The 22,543-nt window shown below is 38.6% G+C and overlaps 1 protein-coding gene across 6 annotated transcripts in view; it reads left to right on the top strand.

The window, feature by feature from the left end:
• The window catches only part of WNK3 (WNK lysine deficient protein kinase 3), a 172,679-nt gene that overhangs the window by 97,459 nt on the left and 52,677 nt on the right, over window positions 1-22,543 (top strand). For all 6 annotated transcript variants that reach the window (XM_013986189.2, XM_013986188.2, XM_013986187.2 and 3 more), the window contains exon 11: window positions 18,844-18,908. In XM_013986189.2, the coding sequence (XP_013841643.1) occupies window positions 18,844-18,908 (65 nt within the window). The remainder of the gene's footprint in view (window positions 1-18,843; window positions 18,909-22,543) is intronic.

Genomic DNA, 22,543 nt, shown 5'->3' with positions numbered 1-22,543 from the left:
ATCTTCGACCTAGCCATAGGGTTCCCTGGCCTGGGAACTTTTGCATGCCATGGGGCATGGCCAAAAGAAAAAAATAATACTATAGATAAATATGGGGAGAATTGACGTCTCTACTCTATTGAATCATCTGGTACACGAACACAGCATGTCTCTCCACTTATTTAGTTGATTGCTTTCATTAACATTTTATAATTTTCATCACTTATATCCTGAACATCTTAAGTTATCCCTAAGTGTTTAATTTTATTTGGAGGAATTGGAAATCGTATTGTTTTTTATTTCATTTTCCACATGTTCATTGTTAGTAAATAGAAATGCAGTTATTTGTGGTTGCGTTTGTGTGGATGTATTTGTATGTGTGGTGAACTTATTAGTTCTAAGAGGGTTTTTGGGGGGTAGACTCATTGGGACTTTTTTTTTTTTTGTCTTTTGTATTTTTAGCCCTGTACCCATGGCATATGGAGGTTCCCAGGCTTGCGGTTGAATCAGAGCTACTGCTGCCAGCCTATGCCACAACCACAATAATGCAGGATCTTAGCCATGTTTGCCCCCTACACCACAGCTCACGGCAACACCGGATCCTTAACCCACTGAGCAAGGCCAGGGATCAAACTTGCATCCTCATGGATACTAGTAGGATTCGTTAAGCACTGAGCCATTATGGGAACTCCTCCTTGGGACTTTTAAAATGTAGATAATCATGTAATCTCCAAAATGGAGACAGTTTAATCTCTTCCTTTCTAATCTGTATGCTGTTTAGCTCTTATTTTTCTTTTGTTATGCTAACTAGAATTTGAGTACTGTGTCGAATAAGAGTGGTGAGAATGAACATCCTTACCTTGTTCCCAGTCTTAGGGGAAAATATTAAGTCTTTTACCATTAGCGATGGTAGAATCTATAGATTTTTCATATTTGTTCTTTATCAAGTTGAGGTAGTACCCAACTATTCCTGAATTAAGTGCCTTTTCCGTGTTAATTAATATGATCATATGACTTTTTTCACCTATTAGTATAGTAGATTACATTGAATTCAAGCATTGCATCCTTGGAATGAACCCATTTGGTCATAATATATAATTCTTTGTGTACATTGTTGGATTCAATTTACTAAAATTTTGTTTATTTTTGAATCTTAAATTCATGAGAGAGATTAGTCTATAGTTCAGTTCAGTTCTTACATATCGTTGTTAATTTTATGTCTAGAGGCTCTAACAACAGCTGAGAGTAGGGTGTTGATGTTCCTAACTATAGTCCTAAATGTTTATATTTCTCCTTTTGGCTCAGTCATTTTTTCCCCCATTTGTTTTGAAGGTCTCTTGTTTGGTGTGTCCACATTTAGGATGGCTGTGTGTTTCTTCTCGGTGGATTGATCTTTTTATCACTATGTTATGTTCCTCTTCATCCCTAGTAATTTTCTCTCTTCTGAAATCTATGTTTTCTGATAATTACATACCCACTCCTGCTTTCGTTTGATTAATGTTAGCATGATATATCTTTTGCCACCTTCTATTTTCAACCTATTTATCTTGTGTTTTAATTGAATTTCTTGTGCAAAGCATGTAGTGACTTTTTTTAATCCACTCTGATAATGTATTCCCTTTAATTGGTATATTTAGACTATTTACATTTAAAATAGTTATTGATATCTTAGGACTTAGGTCTGCCATTTTAGTATTTGCTTTTTGCCTATGGTTTTCTTTCCTCTGTTTCTCTTTTCTTGCCTTCTTGTGGGTTACTTGCAAGTTTTTTAGGATTCTTTTTGTTTTATTTTATACTGCTTTGAGTATATTGGACTGTAGTTTACATATATATAGAGAGAGAGAGAGAAAGAGAGAGAAATACATACATACACAACTTTTTTTTTGAGTTTTTAAGCAGTGTTTTTATTTTTTTTATTTTTTATTACTCAGATGAATTTATCACATCTGTAGTTGTATAATGATCATAACAATCTGATTTCACAGGATTTCCATCCCACAGCCCAGGCACATCCCCCCACCCCCCAAACTGTCTCCTCTGGAGACCATAAATTTTTCAATGTCTGTGAGTCAGCATCGGTTCTACAAAGAAGTTCAGTCTGTCCTTTTTTCAGAATCCACATGTCAGTGAAAGCATTGGATGTTGGTGTCTCATTGTATGGTTGACTTCACTAAGCATGATAGTTTCTAGGTCCATCCATGTTGCAAAAAATGGTGGTATTTCATTCTTTTTAATGGCTGAGTAATACTCGATTGTATAGTTCTCTGTCAATGGACATTTAGGTTGTTTCCATGTTTTGGCTATTGTAAATAGTGCTGCAATGAACATTGGAATGCATGTGTCTTTGCGAGTCGTGGTTTTCTCTGGATAGATGCCCAGGAGTAGGATTGCTGGATCAAATGGTAGTTGTATTTTTAGTTTTCTGAGGAATCTCCATACTGCTTTCCACAGTGGTTGCACCAATTTATAATCCCACCAGCAGTGTACTAGGGTTCCTTTTTCTCCACACCCTCTCCAGCACTTATTGTTTGTAGACTTTTGGATGATGGCCATTCTGGCTGGTGTAAGGTGGATCCTCAGAGTGGTTTTGATTTGCATCTCGCTAATAATGAGTGATGTTGACATCTTTTCATGTGTTTTTTGGCCATCTGTATGTCTTCTTTGGAGACTTGTGTGTTTAGATCTTCTGGCCATTTTTGATGGGGTTGTTTGTTTTTGTTTTTTTTTTTTTTTTTTTTGGTATGGAGCTACAGAAGGTGTTTTTAAATTTTGGAGATGAATCCCTTGTCAGTGGATTCACTTGCAAAGATGTTCTCCCATTCTGTGGGTTGTCTTTTCGTTTTGTTTAGGATTTCCTTTGCTGTGCAGAAACTTTTCAGTTTGAGTAGGTCCGATTTGTTTGTTTTTGTTTTTGTTGTCAATACTCTGATAGGTGGATCTGAGAAGATGTTGCTGTCGTTTACATACATACACAACTTAATCACTTTTTAGTGGTATGGACATTTTACTACTTCGGGTTAAGTATTGAAACCTTATTTCCATTTAGGTCCTTTACCCTTCCCACTTTTTAAATATAATAGTCTCAGTGTTTCCTCCACATATGTTATGCACCGCAGTAGATGCTGTTATAAATTTTGCCTTAACCATTAAATATGATTTAGGAAACTTTAAGGAGGATCGTCTACTTTATTTACCCTAATTTTTACCCATTGCATTGTTTTCCTTTCCTTTCTGAAATTCTAAGCCTTCTTCTATTTTTTCTTTTCCCTTTGGAGAGCCTCCTTTGGTTATTCTTTAAGAATAGATCTGATAGGAGTTCCTGTCATGTGGCTCAGTGGTTAACCAATCCAACTGGGAACCATGAGGTTGCGGGTTCAATCCCTGGCCTTGCTTGGTGGGTTAGGATCCGGCGTTGCCGTGAGCTGTGGTGTAGGTTGCAGATGCAGCTCGGATCCCGCATTGTTGTGGCTGTGGCGTGGGCCAGCGGCTATAGCTCCAATTAGACCCCTAGCCTTCGAACCTCCATATGCCACAGGAGCGGCCTTAAAAAAGGCAAAAAGACAAAAAGAAAAAAAAAAAGAATAGATCTGATAGTGACAAATTCTCTTTTGTCTGAGTCTTTTTTTCTCTTTCATTTTTGAATATATACTTTGCTGGGTGTAGAATTCATGGGTTAACAAATCTTTTCTTTCAGTACTTGAAAAATGTTACACCACTTCCTTCTGGCCTCCGTATCTTCAGATGAGATTTTTTTTTTATGGCCACACCCACAGCATATGGAAGTTTTGGTGTTCCCCTATCAGTAATGTGTTGTTACTTCCTAGTTGCTGTTAAAATTCAGTTTTCAGAAGTTTAATTATGTGTCTTGGCATGAATTTCATTGGGTTTATTCTGTTTGAAGTTCATTCAGTTTCATGAATTTGTTTTCTGTTTTTAACCAAATTTGGGAAATTTTCAACCATTATTTCTTTGAACAATTTTTTTTGCTCCACATTCTTTCTTGTCTTCTTCCAAGGCCCCAATTATATGAATTTTCAGTGTTTTAAAAATCGTTCCCACGTTTCCTGTCGTGGCTCAGCGGAAACAAATCTGACTAGTATCCATTATGATACAGGTTTGATCCCTGGCCTTGCTAAGTGGGTTAAGGATCCAGCATTACCGTGAACTGTGGCTTATGTCACAGACACAACTTGGATCTGGTGCTGCTGTGGCTGTTGCGTAGGCCAGTGGCTATATCTCCGATTTGACCTCCAGCCTGGGAACCTCCATATGCCTCAGGTGCAGCACTAAAAATACAAAAAAAAAAAAAATTTTTTTTCCTAGGTTCAGAGGCCCTGCTTTTTTTTTTTTTTTTGTCTTTAGTCTCTTTAGGGCTGCACCCACGGCATATGGAGGTCCCCAGGCTAGGGGTCTAATCAGAGCTACAGCTGCTGGTCTACACCACAGTCACAGCAACGCCAGATCCAAGCCACGTCTGTGACCTACACCATGGCTCACGGCAACGTTGGATCCTTAACCCACTGAGCAAGGCCAGGGATTGAACCCGCAACCTCATGGTTCTTAGTTGGATTTGTTTCCACTGTGCCACAACCAGAACTCCCCTGCTCTTTTTCTTTCAGTCTCTTTTCTCTTTGTTATTCAAACTGAGTAAATTCTGTTATCGGTCCTCAAGTTCATTGGTTCTGTTTTCTGTCATTTCCAGTTTAGTATTTAGCCCATCTAGTTAATTTTTTATTTAAGTTATTGTATTTTTTCCATTCTATCATTTCCCTATGGTTCTTTTTTTTTTTTTCCTGAGGTTTTCTAAATTTTTTTCTTTTATTTGGCTGCCCCACGGCCTATGAAGTTCCTGGGGCAGGAATCAGATCCAAGCCACAGTTGCAGCAACGCTGGATCCTTAACCCAACCGTGCCCGGCCAAGGACCAAACCTGTGCCCTAGAGCTCTAGAGACGTCATTGATCCTGTTGTGCCACAGCAGGAACTCCTGAGGTTTTCTGTTTTTAAAATTTGTTTCCAGAGAAATTATAATTACTCTTTGATGCTCTTTTTTTGGTAGTGGCTATAAAATCCTTGTCAGATAATTCTGCCACCTGATTCATCTTGGTATGGATGTGACTTGATTGTCAAATGATTCTCATTTGAGTTGTGATTTTTCTCATTCTTGGTATGGCAAGTGAGTTTTTAAATTGTATACTAGATATTTTGAATAATACGATCAGAGACTCTTGACCATATTTAAATCTTCGAATTTAGTAAGCATTTGTGCTATTAAGTTTAGCCTGTAGATTCTATGCTACATTGTGGGCTGTAGTTCCAATGATAATTTAGTTTTCTGAGCTCTTGCAGTGCTGTTCTGGTCTGCTTGGTCTCCTGGCTCTGGTTGAGCTCTCGCTGAGTCTCTGTTGGTGCTACTTGCAAGAGTGGAAAGTGCTTCTTTGGGCTACCAAGTGTTAAATTTTGGAAGTGGAGGATGCTCTACCCGCAGGACAGAGAGCATTTCCCCTGGCTACTTTTCTGGCCACCTGATGCTAGTATCCTTAATACTCAGTCTTTGCCACTGCCACTGGGGTATGGAAATACTTATCTGGCCACCGTCTACTGGTTAGGAGTTCTGGGTTCTGCGTGGCTCTCTGCCACTGGGTAGATTGCTGGGACATAATGCCCAGGGGTTGCTTTCTGCCACTAGGTAAAGGGTCAGGAGACTCATGGCCTGTATCTTTTTCTGTTACATGGTGAAGCACCAGGAGCTTCTTGGGTCTTGAAGGCTCTGTACTACCAGAGCCTTCCTCTGTATTTTCAGTCTTATAAGCACGTGAGTTTTCTTCTGAGTTTTAGCTGCTATAGGGCTTGCCTTCAGATGAAAAGTCATAAAAATAGCAAACTCATCCACTATCCTTCCTTCGTTCTAAGTTTCACCTTCCTACCAGTTTATACCTGGTTTTGAGTGCTCTCTTATGCCTTCGGACAGTTTACCCCCCATTTGTGTAGCACTTTTCGTTAGTATCTGTGTGTGTGTGTGTGTCTGTGTCTGTGTGTCTGTGTGGCGAAGGATGTTTGGTCTGATGGTACTATTATCAGAAGTAGAATCTCTCTTTCCTAATTTTTTTATCACTACAAAATATCATCCTTCACTTAACTGAGGTAACCATGATATGCCCATCAGTAAACCCCCAAGAGTTGTTGGCAAAGGTATGGAGTGAATTTCTTTTTCTTTTTTTTTTTAGCTTTTAAAAAAATTTTATTGATTGATTTATGCTTTTTAGGGCTGTACCCATGGCATATGGATGTTCCCAGGCTAGAGGATAGAATCAGAGCTACAGCTATCAGCCTATACCACAACTCATGGATCCCTGACTCACTGAACGAGGCCAGGGAGTGAACCTGTACCCTCATGGATACTAGTCCGATTCAGGTTCTGCTGCACCACAAGTGGAACTCCTGGAGTAAATTTCTGATGGTTTTTTTTTTTTTTTATTGCCAAGGCAGAGGGGCAAGAAACCTTGAATCTGGTCAAATAGCAAGCTGTGCTTAGATTTTGTGTCTTTCTCCCCAATAACACTGAAGTTCGTTGTGGCAGAGATCTGTACCTGATTTATCTCTGTATTCCTAGCACCTAGCACAGTGTTTGTTACAGTAGTTGCTTGTTATATGTTGGTTGAGTAAATTGATAAATAGGAATGGCTTTAGATATCTCTATCAGCCTGTCCTCAATGGGAGAGGATTGTTTGTTGCTGTTTATCATTCTTGTTGCCTAATCAGGACTTCCACATTGATAATGAACTTTGTTTGGTGATGGGCAATAACCTAAGATCTGTTTGTCTTGTTTTAATTTTCTCTCTTAACTTAAAAAATTGTGGTGTTTGAACAAATAAGGCTGTGGTAACACTTCACAGTATCCAAAGCTGGTTACATCTACTTTGTCTCTCTTTTTTTAAATTGAAGTATAGTTGATTTACAATATTATATTAGTTTCAGGTGTACAATATAATTCAATATTTTATAGATTATATTCTATTTACCAAAGATTTATTTTTATTTCTCCCTTTTATTTCCCCATGTAACAGTGAATAAGGGCATATAAGAGACAGGAACTGAATCATGTGCCAATTGTGGTTTTGATTGTTTTATCAAGTAATATGGAAAACCACTTATTCTGATTTTTATCTGCTGCTGAAGTCAGCATTTCTTATCTATTGTAATGTGATATGTTAGTACTAGTGCATTAGTGCTTTCGTGGTTGAGATTTGTTCCTTTTCAGTTGACATTGTGGTCTAATCAAACATCTGTTTAGATGGTTTCAATTTTCAGCTCCTGGAGATAAATATGAAACCTCAGCATTTTATATGCAATTGCATCCCTACTCAGCACAGTGTTTGAACATCACTTTAATTCTCTGCCACAATATTTGCATTATTTTTCTTTAAAATGTTTTTCTATTTAAGTATTATGCCAATATAAATCCCTGGTAAAAATTTAAAACAATGCAGAGAAGTCTCATTTGACTCCACCCTTCCCTATGTCCCTGTCCTTTCTGTTACCAGTTCAATATGTGTTGTTCTAGATCTTTTTCAGTGTAGTTTCATACATAAATATGTACACTTAGCCCAAATATAGTATTATTAGTATTATTTTCTGTTTCGTTTTTTTAACTTTAAGCACATAAAAGAGATCCTACCATATGTGTCACTTTGTAAATATTTTACCCAGTTATGTGTCATGGAAACATATCTATGTTAATACATATAGATTTAGTTGATTTTATTTAATTGCTCCATAGTATTCAGTAATAAGACTATACTGCATTTTATTTAGCTGTTTTTCCCATTCATGGACATTTTGGTGGCTTCCAGTTTTTCACTATTTTAACTATTTCTTTTTCTTTGTCTTTTTAGCTATTTCTTGGGCCGCTCCCGCGGCATATGGAGGTTCCCAGGCTAGGGGTCTAATCGGAGCTGTAGCCACCGGCCTATGCCAGAGCCACAGCAACGCGAGATCTGAGCCGCATCTGCAACCTACACCACAGCTCACGGCAACGCCGGACCATTAACCCACTGAGCAAGGGCAGGGACCGAACCCTCAACCTCATGGTTCCTAGTCGGATTCGTTAACCACTGTGCCACAACAGGAACTCCTTTAACTATTTTTTAAATTAAAATTTTATTTTTTCTATTATAGTTGATTTACAATGTTGTCAATTTCTGCTGTATAGCAAAGTGATCTAGTCATGCATATGTATATACATTCTTTTTCTCACATTATCCTCCATCATGCTCTGTCGCAAGTGATCAGATATAGTTCCCTGTGCTATACAGCAGGATCTCATTGCTTATCCACTTCAAATGCAATAGTCTGTATCTACTAACTCCAAATGCCCAGTCCATCCCGCTCCCTCCCACTCCCCCTTGGCAACCACAAGTCTGTTCTCCAAGGCCAAGAGTTTGTTTCTTTTCTGTAGATAGGTTCATTTGTGCCATATATTAGAGTCTACATATGCGTGATATCATATGGTATTTGTCTTTCTCATTCTGGCTTCACTCAGTATGAGTCTCTAGTTCCATCCATGTTGCTGCAAATAGCATTATTTTGTTCTTTTTTATGGCTGAGTAGTATTCCATTATGTATATATACCACATCTTCTTAATCCATTCATCTCTCATTGAACATTGAGGTTGTTTCCATGTCTTGGCTATTGTGAATAGTGTTGCAATGAACATGTGGGTGCATGTGCTTTTTCAAGGAAAGGTTTGCCTGGATATACGCTCAAGAGTAGGATTGCTGGGTCATACAGTAGTTCTATCTGTAGTTTTCTGAGGTACCTCCATACAGTTTTCCATAGTGGTTGTACCAACTTACATTCCCACCAACAGTGCAGCAGGGTTCCCTTTTCTCCACACCCTCTCTAGCATTTGTTATTTGTGGACTTTTGAATGATGGCCATTATATGTCTTCTTTGGAGAAATGTCTACTCAGGTCTTCTGCCCATTTTTCAATTGGGTTGTAGGTTTTTTTGCTGTTGAATTGTATAACTTGTTTGTCTATTTTAGAGATTAAGCCCTTGTCAGTTGCAGTTGCATCATTTGAAACTTCTCCCATTCCATAGGTTGTCATTTTGGTTTTTTTTTATGGTTCCCTTTGCTGTGCAAAAGCTTGTCAGGTTTTCTAGGTCCCATTGGTTTGTTTTTGTTTTTATTTCTGTTGCCTGTTGTAACTAATGTTGAAATGAACAAAGTAGATCATGCTAGAGGAGACACTGGCAAAATTACTGGACTGTAAATTCTATACATTTTTTGTTTTAATACATATTGCTACATTGCTTTCCCAAAGGACAGGACCAATTTAAATTTTCATCAGCCAGTGGTACAGTACTACTGTCAATATTTGAGAATACCAGATATTTTTTCCAAGGCTGATGAGTGAAAATAATATATTGTTTCAATTTCCATTTCTTTGATTACTAAAGATATTGAGAGTGTTTTCATGGTTTTTTTTTTTTTTTTTTGTCTTTTCTAGGGCTGCACCCACGGCATATGGAGGTCCCCAGGCTAGGGGTCTAATCAGAGCTATAGGCTGCCGGCCTACACCAGAGCCACAGCAACACCAGATCTGAGCCATGTCTGCGACTTAGACCACAGCTCACGGCAACACCGGATCCTTAACCCACTGAGTGAGGCCAGGGGTTGGACCCACAACCTCATGGTTCCTAGTCGGATTCATTAACCACTGAGCCATGATGGGAACTCCCATCATGTTTATTTTTGAATTTTTCTTTTGAAATGATTTTAGACTCACATAGAGTTTGCCAAAATAGTGCAGAGAGTTCCTTTGTACCCTTCTCTCAGCTTTCCCCGGTATTAACATCTTATATAACTGTAATATAATCATCAAAATCATCACCAGGAAATTAACAATGGTGTGGTGCTATTAACTAAACTACAAATCTTATTTGAACTTCACCAGTTTTCATATGCACTCACTTATTTTGTGTGTGTCTATAGTTCTTTGAATTTATTTCATGTATAGATTTGTATAACAATTACTACCATCAGAATGCAGAACAGTTCCATTACTCAAAAAACTGCTTTGAGCTGTGCATTTATAGTCACACTCTCCCCATACCTCTAACCCCAGGTGATCACTGATCATTTCAAGAATATTATATAAATAAAATCATACAATATATAACCTTTTGAGATTAACTTGAGATCCATTCAAGTTGTTGCATGTATCATTAATTGCTTACTTTTTATTGTTGAGTAGTATTCAGTTATATGGTTATACCATAGTTTGTTTACTTCTTCACTTGTTTATTAAGTATTCATTTTTCTTTGCAATATTAGGTATTCAATTTTCTATTTTTGCAAATGCCATTCGTACTCGTTGTCCATTTGTCTATTGAGGTATTCCTCTTTTTCTCTTTGTTTTCTTTATACATTATGATACTAATCCTTTGTTAAGTATATTGTAGTTACTTTCTTCTAGCGTGTCTCTAGTTAGTTTATAGTGTCCTTTGTCACATAGAAGTTTTTATTCTTTATAAGCTTAAATCTGTTTGTTTGTTTGTTTGCTCTTGGATTTTGTGTCTTTCTTATTAGGAAGACTCATGAGCATAAAATCTATTTCTATACTTATTATAAATTTAAAAATTTTTGTCTAGCTTTCTATTCTGTTTAGAATTTGTGTGTGTGAGGTAGAGATCTAGGTGTATATTCTCAAAATATATAGACATTTGTCCCAACACATTTAATAATAAACAGTCTATCATTTCCACACTGATCTGAAATGCTATCTTTATGTCTGAAGTTACTTGTATGTATATTCTTGAATCATTTCTCAACTCTGTTTTGTTCCTTTGAGCTATATGTAATCTATACCAATACTTAAATGTTTAAATGATCTTTTCTTTTTTTTTTTTTTTTTTGTCTTTTTGCTATTTCTTGGGCTGCTCCTGCGGCATATGGAGGGTCCCAGGCTAGGGGTCTAATCGGAGCTGTAGCCACCCGCCTACACCAGAGCCACAGCAACACAGGATCTGAGCCGCATCTGTGACCTACACCTCAGCTCACGGCAACGCCGGAGCATTAACCCACTGAGCAAGGCCAGGGACCGAACCCGAAACCTCATGGTTCCTAGTCGGATTCGTTAACCACTGCGCCACGACAGGAACTCCCCTAAATGATCTTTTTTATACAAAGCTTAAAATTTATTTTAAATGATTACTGATTTTTTTTTGTCTTTTTAGGACCATACCCACAGCATATGGAAGTTCCCAGGCCAGGGGTTGAATCAGAGCTTCAGCTGCTGGCCTATACCACAGCCACAGCAATACCAGATTTGAGCCAGGTCTGCGACCTACACCATAGCTTGTGGCAACGCTGAATCCTTAACCCACTGAGTGGGGCCAGGGCTGGATCCCACGTCCTCCTAGATACTAGTTGGGTTCGTTTCTCCTGAGCCACAATGGGAATTCCCTTATGAGTTATTTGTAAGGAGATATTCTGAAACTATATAAGTAGTCCCTTCCTCATCAAAACTCTCACCTATTAGTTTTAGTATGGGTTGATGATATTCTAAGTTCATCATTTCTCCTTATATTTATTAGTTGGCCCTTCTCCCTCCTTCAATCATTTATTTCTTCATTTAGTCATGTCAATATGGACTCATGGGGCCTAATTTTATTTAATAGGTTGTGATATAATATTATCATTATTTATTTTGATAAAGTGCCCCAGATTTAGTTAATGGGGCCCATTCAAGGTAGCTCTTGTGCATTTTTGTCATGTTCCCATTATTCTTTGAGCATTTCATTACTTTCTGGCATAGCAAGATATTCTAGGCTTATTTTTGTGCTTTCCCTTCCTCAGCCCTGGAATCAGTTATTTCTCTATGGGGCCCTGATTCCTTTTAGCGGGGGAAGGTAATTTAGGAACCAAAATCTGGATTTTGGATGTGTTTGATGCTACTTCAGAATCATAGATTCTAGAGTTCTCAGTGGATGTGTGTGTGTGTACGCAAATTCGTGTATTTCTCTTTTTTTTGTATTTTTTTTTTGTCTTTTTAGGGCTGCACCCGTGGCATTTGGAGGTTCCCAGACTAGGGGTCTAATCAGAACTGTAGCCACCGACCTACAGCACAGCCACGGCAACACCAGATCCAAGCTGCGTCTGTGACCTACATCACAGCTCATGGCAACGCCAGATCCTTAACCCTCTGAGTGAGGCCAGGGATCGAACCTGCAATCTCATGGTTCCTAGTTGGATTTGTTTCTGCTGCACCCCCACGGGAACTCCTGTTTTTTTGTCTTTTTTTAGGGCCACTGCAGATGGAAGCTCCTAGGCTAGAGGTTGAATTGGAGCTGTAGCTGCCAGCCTATGCAACAGCCACAGCAATGCCAGATCCTAGCCGCGCCTGCAACTATGCTGCAGCTTGTGGCAGTGCTGGATCCTTAACCAACTGAGCGAGGCCAATGATTGAACCCACATCCTCATGGATACTAGTCTGGTTCTTAACCTGCCAACCCACAATGGGAATTCCTATGTGTGTATTTCATACTGAAACCTCCAGCCCATTTGGCTTTTGATTTTATGTTCTATTATTTTTTAATAAGCTAATTTTCTTTTTTGTTCTTTACTTTTTATTGCCATACCCCTGACATGTGGAAGTTCTTGATTCAGGGACTGAATCTGAGCTTAAGCTGCAGCAGTGAGGACTCTTTAATCCACTTTTCCAGGCTGGAGATCAAACCTGCACCTCTGCAGTGACCTGAGCCACTGCAGTCAGATTCTTAACCCACTGAGCCATGTGGCAGGAGTTCCAGGAAAGAATTTTTTATTGTCGTGTTTCTCCAGTATCCAATATCTCCACTTGATTGTATAATAGGCATTTCAAACTTAATATGTCCAAAATTAAATACTTTTTTTGCACCCGCCCCCTCCCTGCACCAGAAGCCTGTTCTTGACATTGTTTTCATCTCAGCTAATAATAACTCTGTCTTTCTTGTTACTCAAGCCATATATCTGTGGTCATCTTCTATTCCCATCTTTCTTTCATATCTCACTTCAAACCATCAAAAAGTCTTTTGGCTTTTTCCGTTAAAATATTTACAGCCTGACCTCTTCTCACTGTCTACACCATTATCATGCTAGTATCTCTCCTTATTGAATCATTGCATTAGCCTTCTAATTGTTGTTTTTCCTTTTGCTTTTGCTCTTTTATAACCTTTTTCTCATTATAGGAAGCATCCTTTCTGAGTCGGCATTATTTGGCCTCCTAGAATGCTAAATGGCTTATTCTCCTCTTTTTTATCTTCAATATGCATTCTCAGACCTGCTATTAAAAACAACAACAATTGGAGTTCCCGTCGTGGTTCAGTGGTAAACGAATCTGACTAGGAACTATGAGGTTGCAGGTTCCATCCCTGGCCTTGCTCAGTGGGTTAAGGATCTGGCGTTGCCGTGAGCTGTGGTGTAGGTCGCAGACGCAGCTCAGATCCCGCGTTGCTGTGGCTGTGGCATAGGCTGGCGGCCACAGCTCCGATTAGACCCCTAGCCTGGGACCCTCCATATGCCGAGGGAGCGGCCCTAGAAAAGGCAGAAAGACAAAAAGAACAAAAAAAAAACCCCAACAACAATGTTAGTTGTTCTCTCCAAATAGCTATAGAAAACTTAGGAGGGCTGAGAGAAGAGTAGTGCGTGATCAACTTGCTGGTTGTAAGAGACTCTGTGACTCAACTGCAGGCAGATATTAGAGGGAAAGTATGAAATATAAGTCTCCTTTGGCTTACATTCCCTTTCATGAGGTGATCTCTAGGGAGGCCCTGAAGTGAAGCCCAGGTAATTTTTTTTCTTCAGTCCAGTCCTACCTGCCTTATAATTAATAAAACTTCTTCCTAGATTCTATTACTCTTATTTATCAGTCTGATGGTACTGGTGTGTTTTCACTTTTTTTTTTATTCTTACCTGTGTAATAGCCTAGGTGTCATTATGTGAGTTTACCCAAGGAAATATGCTGTATGTGGATGAGTTATTTCTTAGTAAATTTCATTATTCAGAATCTTGGCTTAGGTAAGCAGTGGCTTTATAGATGAGAGATTCTTTATAAATGTAAAAATGTGGAAGCAGGAGTTCCCACTGTGGTGCGACAGGATCAGTGGCATCTCTAGAGCCCTGGGATGGATACATATTCAGTCCCCAGCCTGGCACAGTGGGCCAAGGATCCAGTGTTGCCATAGCTGCAGCATAAGTACTTAACAGCTGTGGCTCATATCTGATCCCTGGCCTGGGAACTCCATATGCCATAGGGTGACCAAAAAAAGAAAAATAAATAAAAATCAAAATATGGAAGTCGGCATCATGCATGGTGATAATTGTATTTAATAAAGAAAATTTTCATTTGAGGCAAGTTATTTCTTTTAACTTAGGTTCTTTTCTTTTGTAAAATGAAGTTTTAAAAATGCCTATCTTGCATTTGCAATTTACTTCAAAATGCATAAAAAGATGGACTGATAGATATACATATGATAACGCAAATATAACAAAATACTATAGACCGTGGGTGGTGGATTTTTCACTGAACAGTTACTCAACTTTTCTGTCTGTTGAGAATTTTTCATAATATCTGGAAAAAAGGCCTATTTTGCAGGCTTTTTGGATTAAATGAGATATATGTAAGAAGTTCCTGGCACATAATAATTGCTCAATAAACAATGGTTGTTAAAAAACACTTCATGGGTGAGACATGTTTTGTAGCATTAATAATACAGTTAAACCAGTTTTTGAAATGTTTTAAAATACTTCCCAGTTTTACTAGTCCCCTTCACTCCAGTATAAGAACCTCTGGAATGTGCTTGAGCTTGAATTCTCTTTCCTTCTGTTTTCTTTTTTTTTCCTTTTCGTTCCTCTCTTCCTTTTCTTCCATTAAGATTATAAAGTGCATCCAGGATGATGAGGGGAAAAAAAAGTATATATGTGTGTGTGACTGGGGTCACCTTGCTGTACAATAGCAAATTGACAGAACACTGTAAACCAGCTATAATGGAAAAAATAAAAATTGTTTAAAATTTTAAAAATGTAAAAAAAATAAATAAATAAATAAAGTGCATCCAGGCCTAAGAGCCACTGATGGGAGTAGGGCAGGTAATGGTGATGTAAGTAAAGGAGAGCAAAGGGTTAGGAACTAACAGAAGCTAACAGAAAAGCTTCAGTGGTGTGCGCAAGGGGTCTCTGCTCTTCAGTATTCTTCAGAGTCATTTGTCTATTCCTTCATTTTCTTTTACTGACTCAGTTTTTGCCTCCCTCACTTATAGCCTCAGCTTCCTCATTGGTAAAATAGAAGTAGCAATACCTACTGCTTAGAGGTATCATAAGAGTTGAGTATAATGCTCAAGCTAATACTAATGTTTGGCATTTAATAAATTCTCAACAAATAGTGGGGGTTTTTTGCTATGATAATAAGAACATTATAGTAGTGAAAGACATTATTGAGCAGATATTCCTATTTCAAGTGTTGGTTAGTCGCTGGGGATATTGTGATTAATCTTACAGATACAGTCTCTTCCCTCATAGAACTCACAGTATTATGGGTAAGAAAGATCTTGAAACAAATTCAAGAGAGCATTTTAAATGCCAAGATAGAGAGGAGAGAATGATGTGGCCCATGGAATCACGGCCTAGTTTTGTTTCTTGTTTTTGGCCTTGTCCTCCTTCTGCAAGTGGCTAGAGGAACTTTAGTGTTATTGAACTTTGCTACCTGGTTATCAAGTTCTCGGATATCCAAATATCAAGGTCTCATTAGGGAAAGGAATTAGTACCTGACTTTCATTTGGATTTGAAGGTGAGGGTTGAGGAGAAATGAATATAATAAATATACTATTTCCTACCTTTCCCCCTCTAACATGGCCAATCCATACTGGGGTTTTTTTCCTGGATAAATTAGACTAGCTTCTCATTATAGATTAGATAATTCACTTTAATATAATCGCTGTTTACCATTGAGGGCAAATACTTTGGCAGAGAGGTTTTTATTTTTACACAAGATTCAACAAAATGTATCCAATTTGCACAAATGTTTGTATTCAAGAAACTTTTAAAAGAGTTCCTATGGCAGGTGCAGCCCTAAAAAAAAAAAAGAAAAGAGACCTTTAAAAGAATTATGGTGAGTCCCAGCAAGATGGAGCAGTCACATGGTGTCCTGATGGATAAATCTGGAGACAAAGTAAAGAGAAATAAAATATAATTACTGTAACAATCTGGAATTATATTTTACAACCACTTATATTAAAAGGGTTATTATTATTATTATTTGTCTTTTTGCCTTTTCTAGGGCTGCTCCTGCGCTGCATATGGAGGTTCCCAGGCTAGAGGTCTAATTAGAACTGTAGCCCTGGCCTACGTCACAGCCATAGCAACACGGGATCTGAGCCGTGTCTGCAACCTACACCACAGCTCACGGCAACACTGGATCCTTAACCCACTGAGCAAGGCCAGGGATCGAACCTGAAACCTCATGGTTCCTAGTCGGATTCATTAACCACTGAGCCACGACGGGAACTCCTTAAAAGGATTATTAATGCTTCTTTGTGTGGATCCTCAGAATCATGGCTAATAGTTTGTTTATCTGCTTTTTTATATGACAGCTTCAAATCAAGTTCTGTCATAATATTTCTAGGAGTTTTACAATTAAAGTTTGCAAGTAGGTGCTGGGCCATTTTTGTACATGTTTTTCAAGTTTAGTGAAATGTTTCATTTTTAACTTTTGTCTCCAATGACTGTAATATTGTACATTCAAGTAATGGGACCTCCTCTGAAGTTACCAGATTTCAGAGTTGGTAAATCTGTATAAAGTTGAATGAATTTTTTTCTTATTACCAAAGTAAGATGAATATAGTTAAGCTTGCTTAACAGCAGGTGTGTATTCTTCTAGACCATTTTATATGCTTATATATACTTGCAATTTTATTTATTTCTTTTAACTTTTATGTAACCAATTTATATACTCTTTTTTTTCTTGTGATGAGACTTTTTTAAGCAGCATTCAGATATAGATTGCTTTATTTTTTTTTTTTTGTCATTCTGTCTTTTCTAGGGCCGCACAGGCGGCATGTGGAGGTTCCCAGGCTAGGGGTCTAATCAGAGCCGTAGCCACCAGCCTACGCCAGAGACACAGCAACACAAGATCCAAGCCGAGTCTGTGACCTACACCACAGCTCACGGCAACGCTGGATCATCAACCCACTGAGCAAGGGCAGGGACCGAACCCGAAACCTCGTGGTTCCTAGTCGGATTCGTTAACCACTGAGCCACAATGGGAACTTCTAATTTGTATACTCTTATAATCTTTTTTCACTTATAATATCTTATATGTTTTAGCACATTTTTAAAGGGTTGAATAATATCCTTTAGTATGGATGTGCCATTATTTATGTAATGCAGCAAGTAAAGTAATCAAGTGTCTTTTTTTTCTGTTTGCAACTGTATTCCATGTTGTAAGGAACAATCTTGTAGCTAAACATTTGTATGCACTCTTAATTATTTCCTTGGGATACATTTCTAGAAATAAAATTGCTAGATTTTTTTCTTTGGTGGCGGGGGCCACTCCTACGGCATGCAGAAGTTTCCGGGCCAGGGATCAAACCCCAGTCACAGCAGTAACAATGCTGAATCCTTAACTGATAGGCCACCAGGGAACTCTGCTAGATGTTTTTAATATTTGATAAATATTGTCGGATTACCCTTCAGAAAGATCTAACCAGTTTACAATCCCATAAATCCCAATGGTTTATGAAAGTGCATATTCTCCTATATACTTAGTATTTGCTATTCTTTGAAAGTTTTTTTTTTTTTTTTTTTGGTCTTTTTAGGGCCACATCTGCGGCATATGGAAGTTCCCATACTAGGGCTTGAGTCGGAGCTGTAGCTGCTGGCCTACACCACAGCCACCGTAATGCCAAATCCTAGCCATGTCTGTGACCTACATCACAGCTCACAGCAATGCTGGATCCTTAACTCACTGAGAAAGGCCAGGGATTGAACCCGCAATCTCAGGGTTACCAGTCAGATTCATTTCTGCTGCACCACAACCGTAACTCTGTAGATTTGCATTTTAAAGTCACTCTGCTGTCACCAGTGGAAATGCATAGGATGAATTAGATAATGCTTGACCTTATTTTCCAACAGGACATTTGCCTTTGTAAAGGACTTAAACTTCTAGAAGCCAGTATTGCAACTGCTGGATACTAACACCTCAAAGGGATTGTTGGCAGTAGTTTAGTGAAAAGAGAACAATGAAGAGCAAGACCACAGAACATGTTAAAGCTTGGATCATTGGTTTATCTGGTTCAGGAATGGCAGCAACTCTTCCTTTATTATAATCAGAACTGGAAGCCATTGAAAAATTACATGAAAGTATATAAAACAATGCTATCTTTTGGTGAATATCAATACTGCTACTTTTTATTTATATTTGGTAGTAACATCAAAAATAGGATTGGTAGAAGTTCCCATTGTGGCTCAGCAGCTTTTGAACCCAGCTAGCATCCATGAAGAATGGGTTAAGGATCCGGCATTGCCATTAGCTGTGGTGTAGATCACAGACATGGCTTGGATCCAGTGTGGCTGTGGCTGTGGAATAGCCACTGTGCAGCTGCAGCTCTGAGTCAACCCCTAGCCTGGGAACTTCCATATGCAGCAGATGTGGCCCTAAAAAGAAAAAAAAATTGGATAGATATAGACTTTCAATTGTGTGGACATTCTGCCTGGTTTGTGTGATAACCAAAATATGAAATGTATCAAACATGTTTGCTGAAATCAAATTGCATCTTTAGGTTGAAGTTTGCTGTTACCATAAAAAGTTTTACTTCTTATTTACAGCCTGTATCCCAAGCGTTTGGAGCTGAACAACAAGCACCTCTTCCAAAACCAGATTTAGTTCGAAGGTGAGTGTCTTCAAATTAATACCATGAAAATAGTGAGTGTATATTCAAATATTTACATTCATTCGATGCTTAGTGTGAATTGACAAGATAAGCTTCCATGTTCTTTTATTTTTGTATATGTTCAATAAAAATATTAGGCATTTACTTTTTTGTATTAATAAGGATCATATGGATTTTAAAATTATTGACCATTTTCTTGTTCTACCTTGTTCGTATTATTCGTATTCTAATTTTACTTGTTCTGTCTTCAAGTTCACTGATTCTTTCCTTTATCTTCTTTATTCTGCTATTGTGCCCATTCAGTACAACTCATTGAGTGAGGCCAGGGATTGAACCTGCATCCTCATGGATACTAGTCGGGTTCATTACTGCTGAGCCACAATGGGAATTCCCACGTTTTTTATTCCTTTTTTTTTTTTTTGTCTTTTTGCCATTTTTCTTGGGCTGCTCCTGCGGCATATGGAGGTTCCCAGGCTAGGGGTCTAATCGGAGCTATAGCCGCCAGCCTACGCCAGAGCCACAGCAATGCGGGATCCGAGCTATGTCTGCGACCTACACCACAGCTCATGGCAACGCTGGATCCTTAACCACTGAGCAAGGCCAGGGATCGAACTCACAACCTCATGGTTCCTAGTTGGATTCATTAGCCACTGAGCCACAACAGGAACTCCCCATGTTTTTTTATTTTTGTTTATACTATTTTACAATTTCCATTTGCTTCTTTTTTAATATCTTCTATCTTTGTGAGATTTTCTGTTTTTTTTCATTCGCTTCAAGAGTATTTATAAATACCTTGCTTTAATATCCTTGTCAGGTATTTCCAATATCTGATTCTTCCTGATGTTGGCATCTGTTGATTGTCTTCTTGCATTTGTCTCCTGGACATTTTAGATATTATGTTAGGATACTCTGATTCTATTTAAATACTTTATTTTAGCAGCCAGACACCCTTTTAGGTACAGAGGTCTTGGTCTACATTTGCAGGCTGAGGTTCTAATGACAATTTAGTTTTCACAGTTCTTGTGGTACTATTCTGGTCTGCTTGGTTCCCCTGACACCACTGGTTGCCTATGCTGGACTAAAGGATTGGAGAGCACTTCTCTAGGCTAACTGACCAAACTAAGCCAGCTCTCCAGAGCAAGCAGACTACATACTACTGGTGGAGTTCCCATCAGTGTCACCAACGGAGGAAAGGGCCCACCTGAATCACCTTCTTTTGCTTGGTTAGAGGTCAGGAAACCACTGGGAGATAGCATCAGGAGATGCCAAGCTGCTATATTTTTCCTCAGGTCCTAGGAGTCCCTAGTCAGTCTGCTGTCATTTTTTCACCCGTTAGTGCCCTCCTGTGATATTCTGTTTATTATTTCCAGATTTTTTTAGTTATGTTTAGCAGGGAAGAACAGGGAGTTGGTTGAATTTCTGCCATCTTGTCCCAAACCCTAAACTAGTGTTTTAAGATAACATTGCAATGTTAGTGATACAGGTGCATTGACTAGAATTATGTCCCTTTTAGCCTCTGAAGGTATTGTTTATTATTACTATATCTGTCTATTAAAAAACTATGAGCAGTATTAATGTATCTTCTTGCTCCACTTGTATTTATGCAAATTCTTTTTCAGACAGACACAGAAAAAATTTTAGGAATCATTTTTATATTTACTTATATATCTTTATACAGCTACTTCATGAATAGTTTTTAGGATAAATGACTTACCTAAAAATTAACTTTAAAAATATCTGGTGCTGGAGTTCCAGTTGTGGCACAACAGAAATGAGTCCAGCTAGGAACCACGAGGTTTCGAGTTCGATCCCTGGCCTCGCTCAGTGGGTTAAGGATCTGGCATTGCCATGAGCTGTGATGTAGGTCACAGACGAGGCTCGGATCTGACATTGCTGTTGCTGTGGCATAGGCTGGCAGCTACAGCTCTGATTCGACCCCAAGCCTGGGAACCTCCATACGTTCCAGGTGCGGCCCTAAAAAGACAAAAAAATCTGGTGCTTACAGATCTCATTTAAGTTTCAAATGTATTTATTGGAATTTTTATATTTAAATATCTTCAAATTTATTACAGTAAAGGCTGAAAAATGCGTTTGATATAATCAATAAAAGTCTGCCCTTTCATAATCATATTGACTAGAACCTGCAAAAAGAACCAGTTAGAATTGGAGTTCCTGTCATGGTGCAGCAGAAACAAACCTGAGTAGGAACCATGAGGTTGTGGGTTCAATTCCTGGCCTCGCTCAGTGGGTTAAGGATCCAGCATTGCCGTGAGCTGTGGTGTAGGTCGCAGATGTGGCTTGGATCACAGAGTTGCTGTGGTGTAGGTCGCAGACATGGCTAAGATCTGGCGTTGCTGTGGCTGTGGTGTAGGCCGGCAGCAACAGCTCTGATTCGACCCCTAGCCTGGGAACTTCTATATGCCACAGGCGTGGCCCTCAAAAGACAAAAAGACAAAAAAAAAAAAAGAAAGAAAGAAAAAAGAACTAGTTAGAATTAATCATGTTCAGTGATTTTCACATCATTCATTTTCATTTTTTTAACCAAAAATTGTTGTATATTTTTTTCTTCTTCCCTCCCACCTCTCTCCTTCCTTCCTTCCATCCTTCCATGCTTTCTTACTTCCTCTTTCTTTCTTTCTTTCTTTTGAGGTATAACTGACACACACCCTTATATTAGTTTCAGATGTATAATATAATTCTGTGATATTTGTATATATTGTAAAATGACCACTACAATAAGTCTAGTTAACATCCATCATCATATACCACTATACCTTTTTTTTTTCTTATGATGAGAACTTTTTTTTTTCTTTCTTTCAATGGTCCCACCTGCGGCATATGGAAGTTCCTAGGCCAGGGGTCAAATCAGAACTGCAGCAGTGACCTACACCACAGCTTGGAATAACACCAGTTCTATAAACCACAGAGCAAGGCCAGCAATCAAAACGCATATTCTCATGGAGACAGTGTTCAGTCCTTAAAGTGTTAAGCCACAATGGGAACTCCTATGAAGAGAACTTTTAAAATCTACTCTTAGCAACTTTGAAATATGCAAAACAATGTTATTATCTGTAGCTGCCAGGAGTTCCTCTGTGGCTGTGGAAACAAGCCCAACTAGTATCCATGAGGATGCAGGTTTTATCCCTGGCCCCACTCAGATCACTTAAGGATCTGGTGTTGCCGTGAGCTGTAGGGTAGGTTGCAGGTGCAGCTTGGATCCCACATTACAGTGGCTGTGGCATAGGCTGATAGTTGTAGCTCCAGTTCAGCCCCTAGCCTGGGAACTTCCATACACCATACCTATGGCCCTAAAAGAGTAAAAAAAAAAAAAAAAACTATAGCTGTCATGCTGTCCATTACATCCCCCAACTCTTAGTTTGTGCCTTTTGACTCCCTTCACTCATTTCTCCCCCTTTCCCCCTCTCCACTCCCAACCCCTACCTCTGGCAACCACCAGCCTATTCTTTGTATCTTTGAGCTTGCGGGTTTTTTCTGGTTTTGTTATTTAATATGTAATATATTTTATTTGCACTTTATTATTTTATTTTATTTTATTTATTTTATTTTATTTTGTCTTTTTAGGTCTGCACTCATGGCATATGGAGGTTTCCAGGCTAGGGGTTGAATCGGAGGTG

Source organism: Sus scrofa, chromosome X (assembly GCF_000003025.6).
Source record: "Sus scrofa isolate TJ Tabasco breed Duroc chromosome X, Sscrofa11.1, whole genome shotgun sequence".
Lineage (NCBI taxonomy): Eukaryota > Metazoa > Chordata > Mammalia > Artiodactyla > Suidae > Sus > Sus scrofa.
Note: the sequence above shows the minus strand (reverse complement) of the source record. Positions and strands in the feature narration are given on the sequence as shown.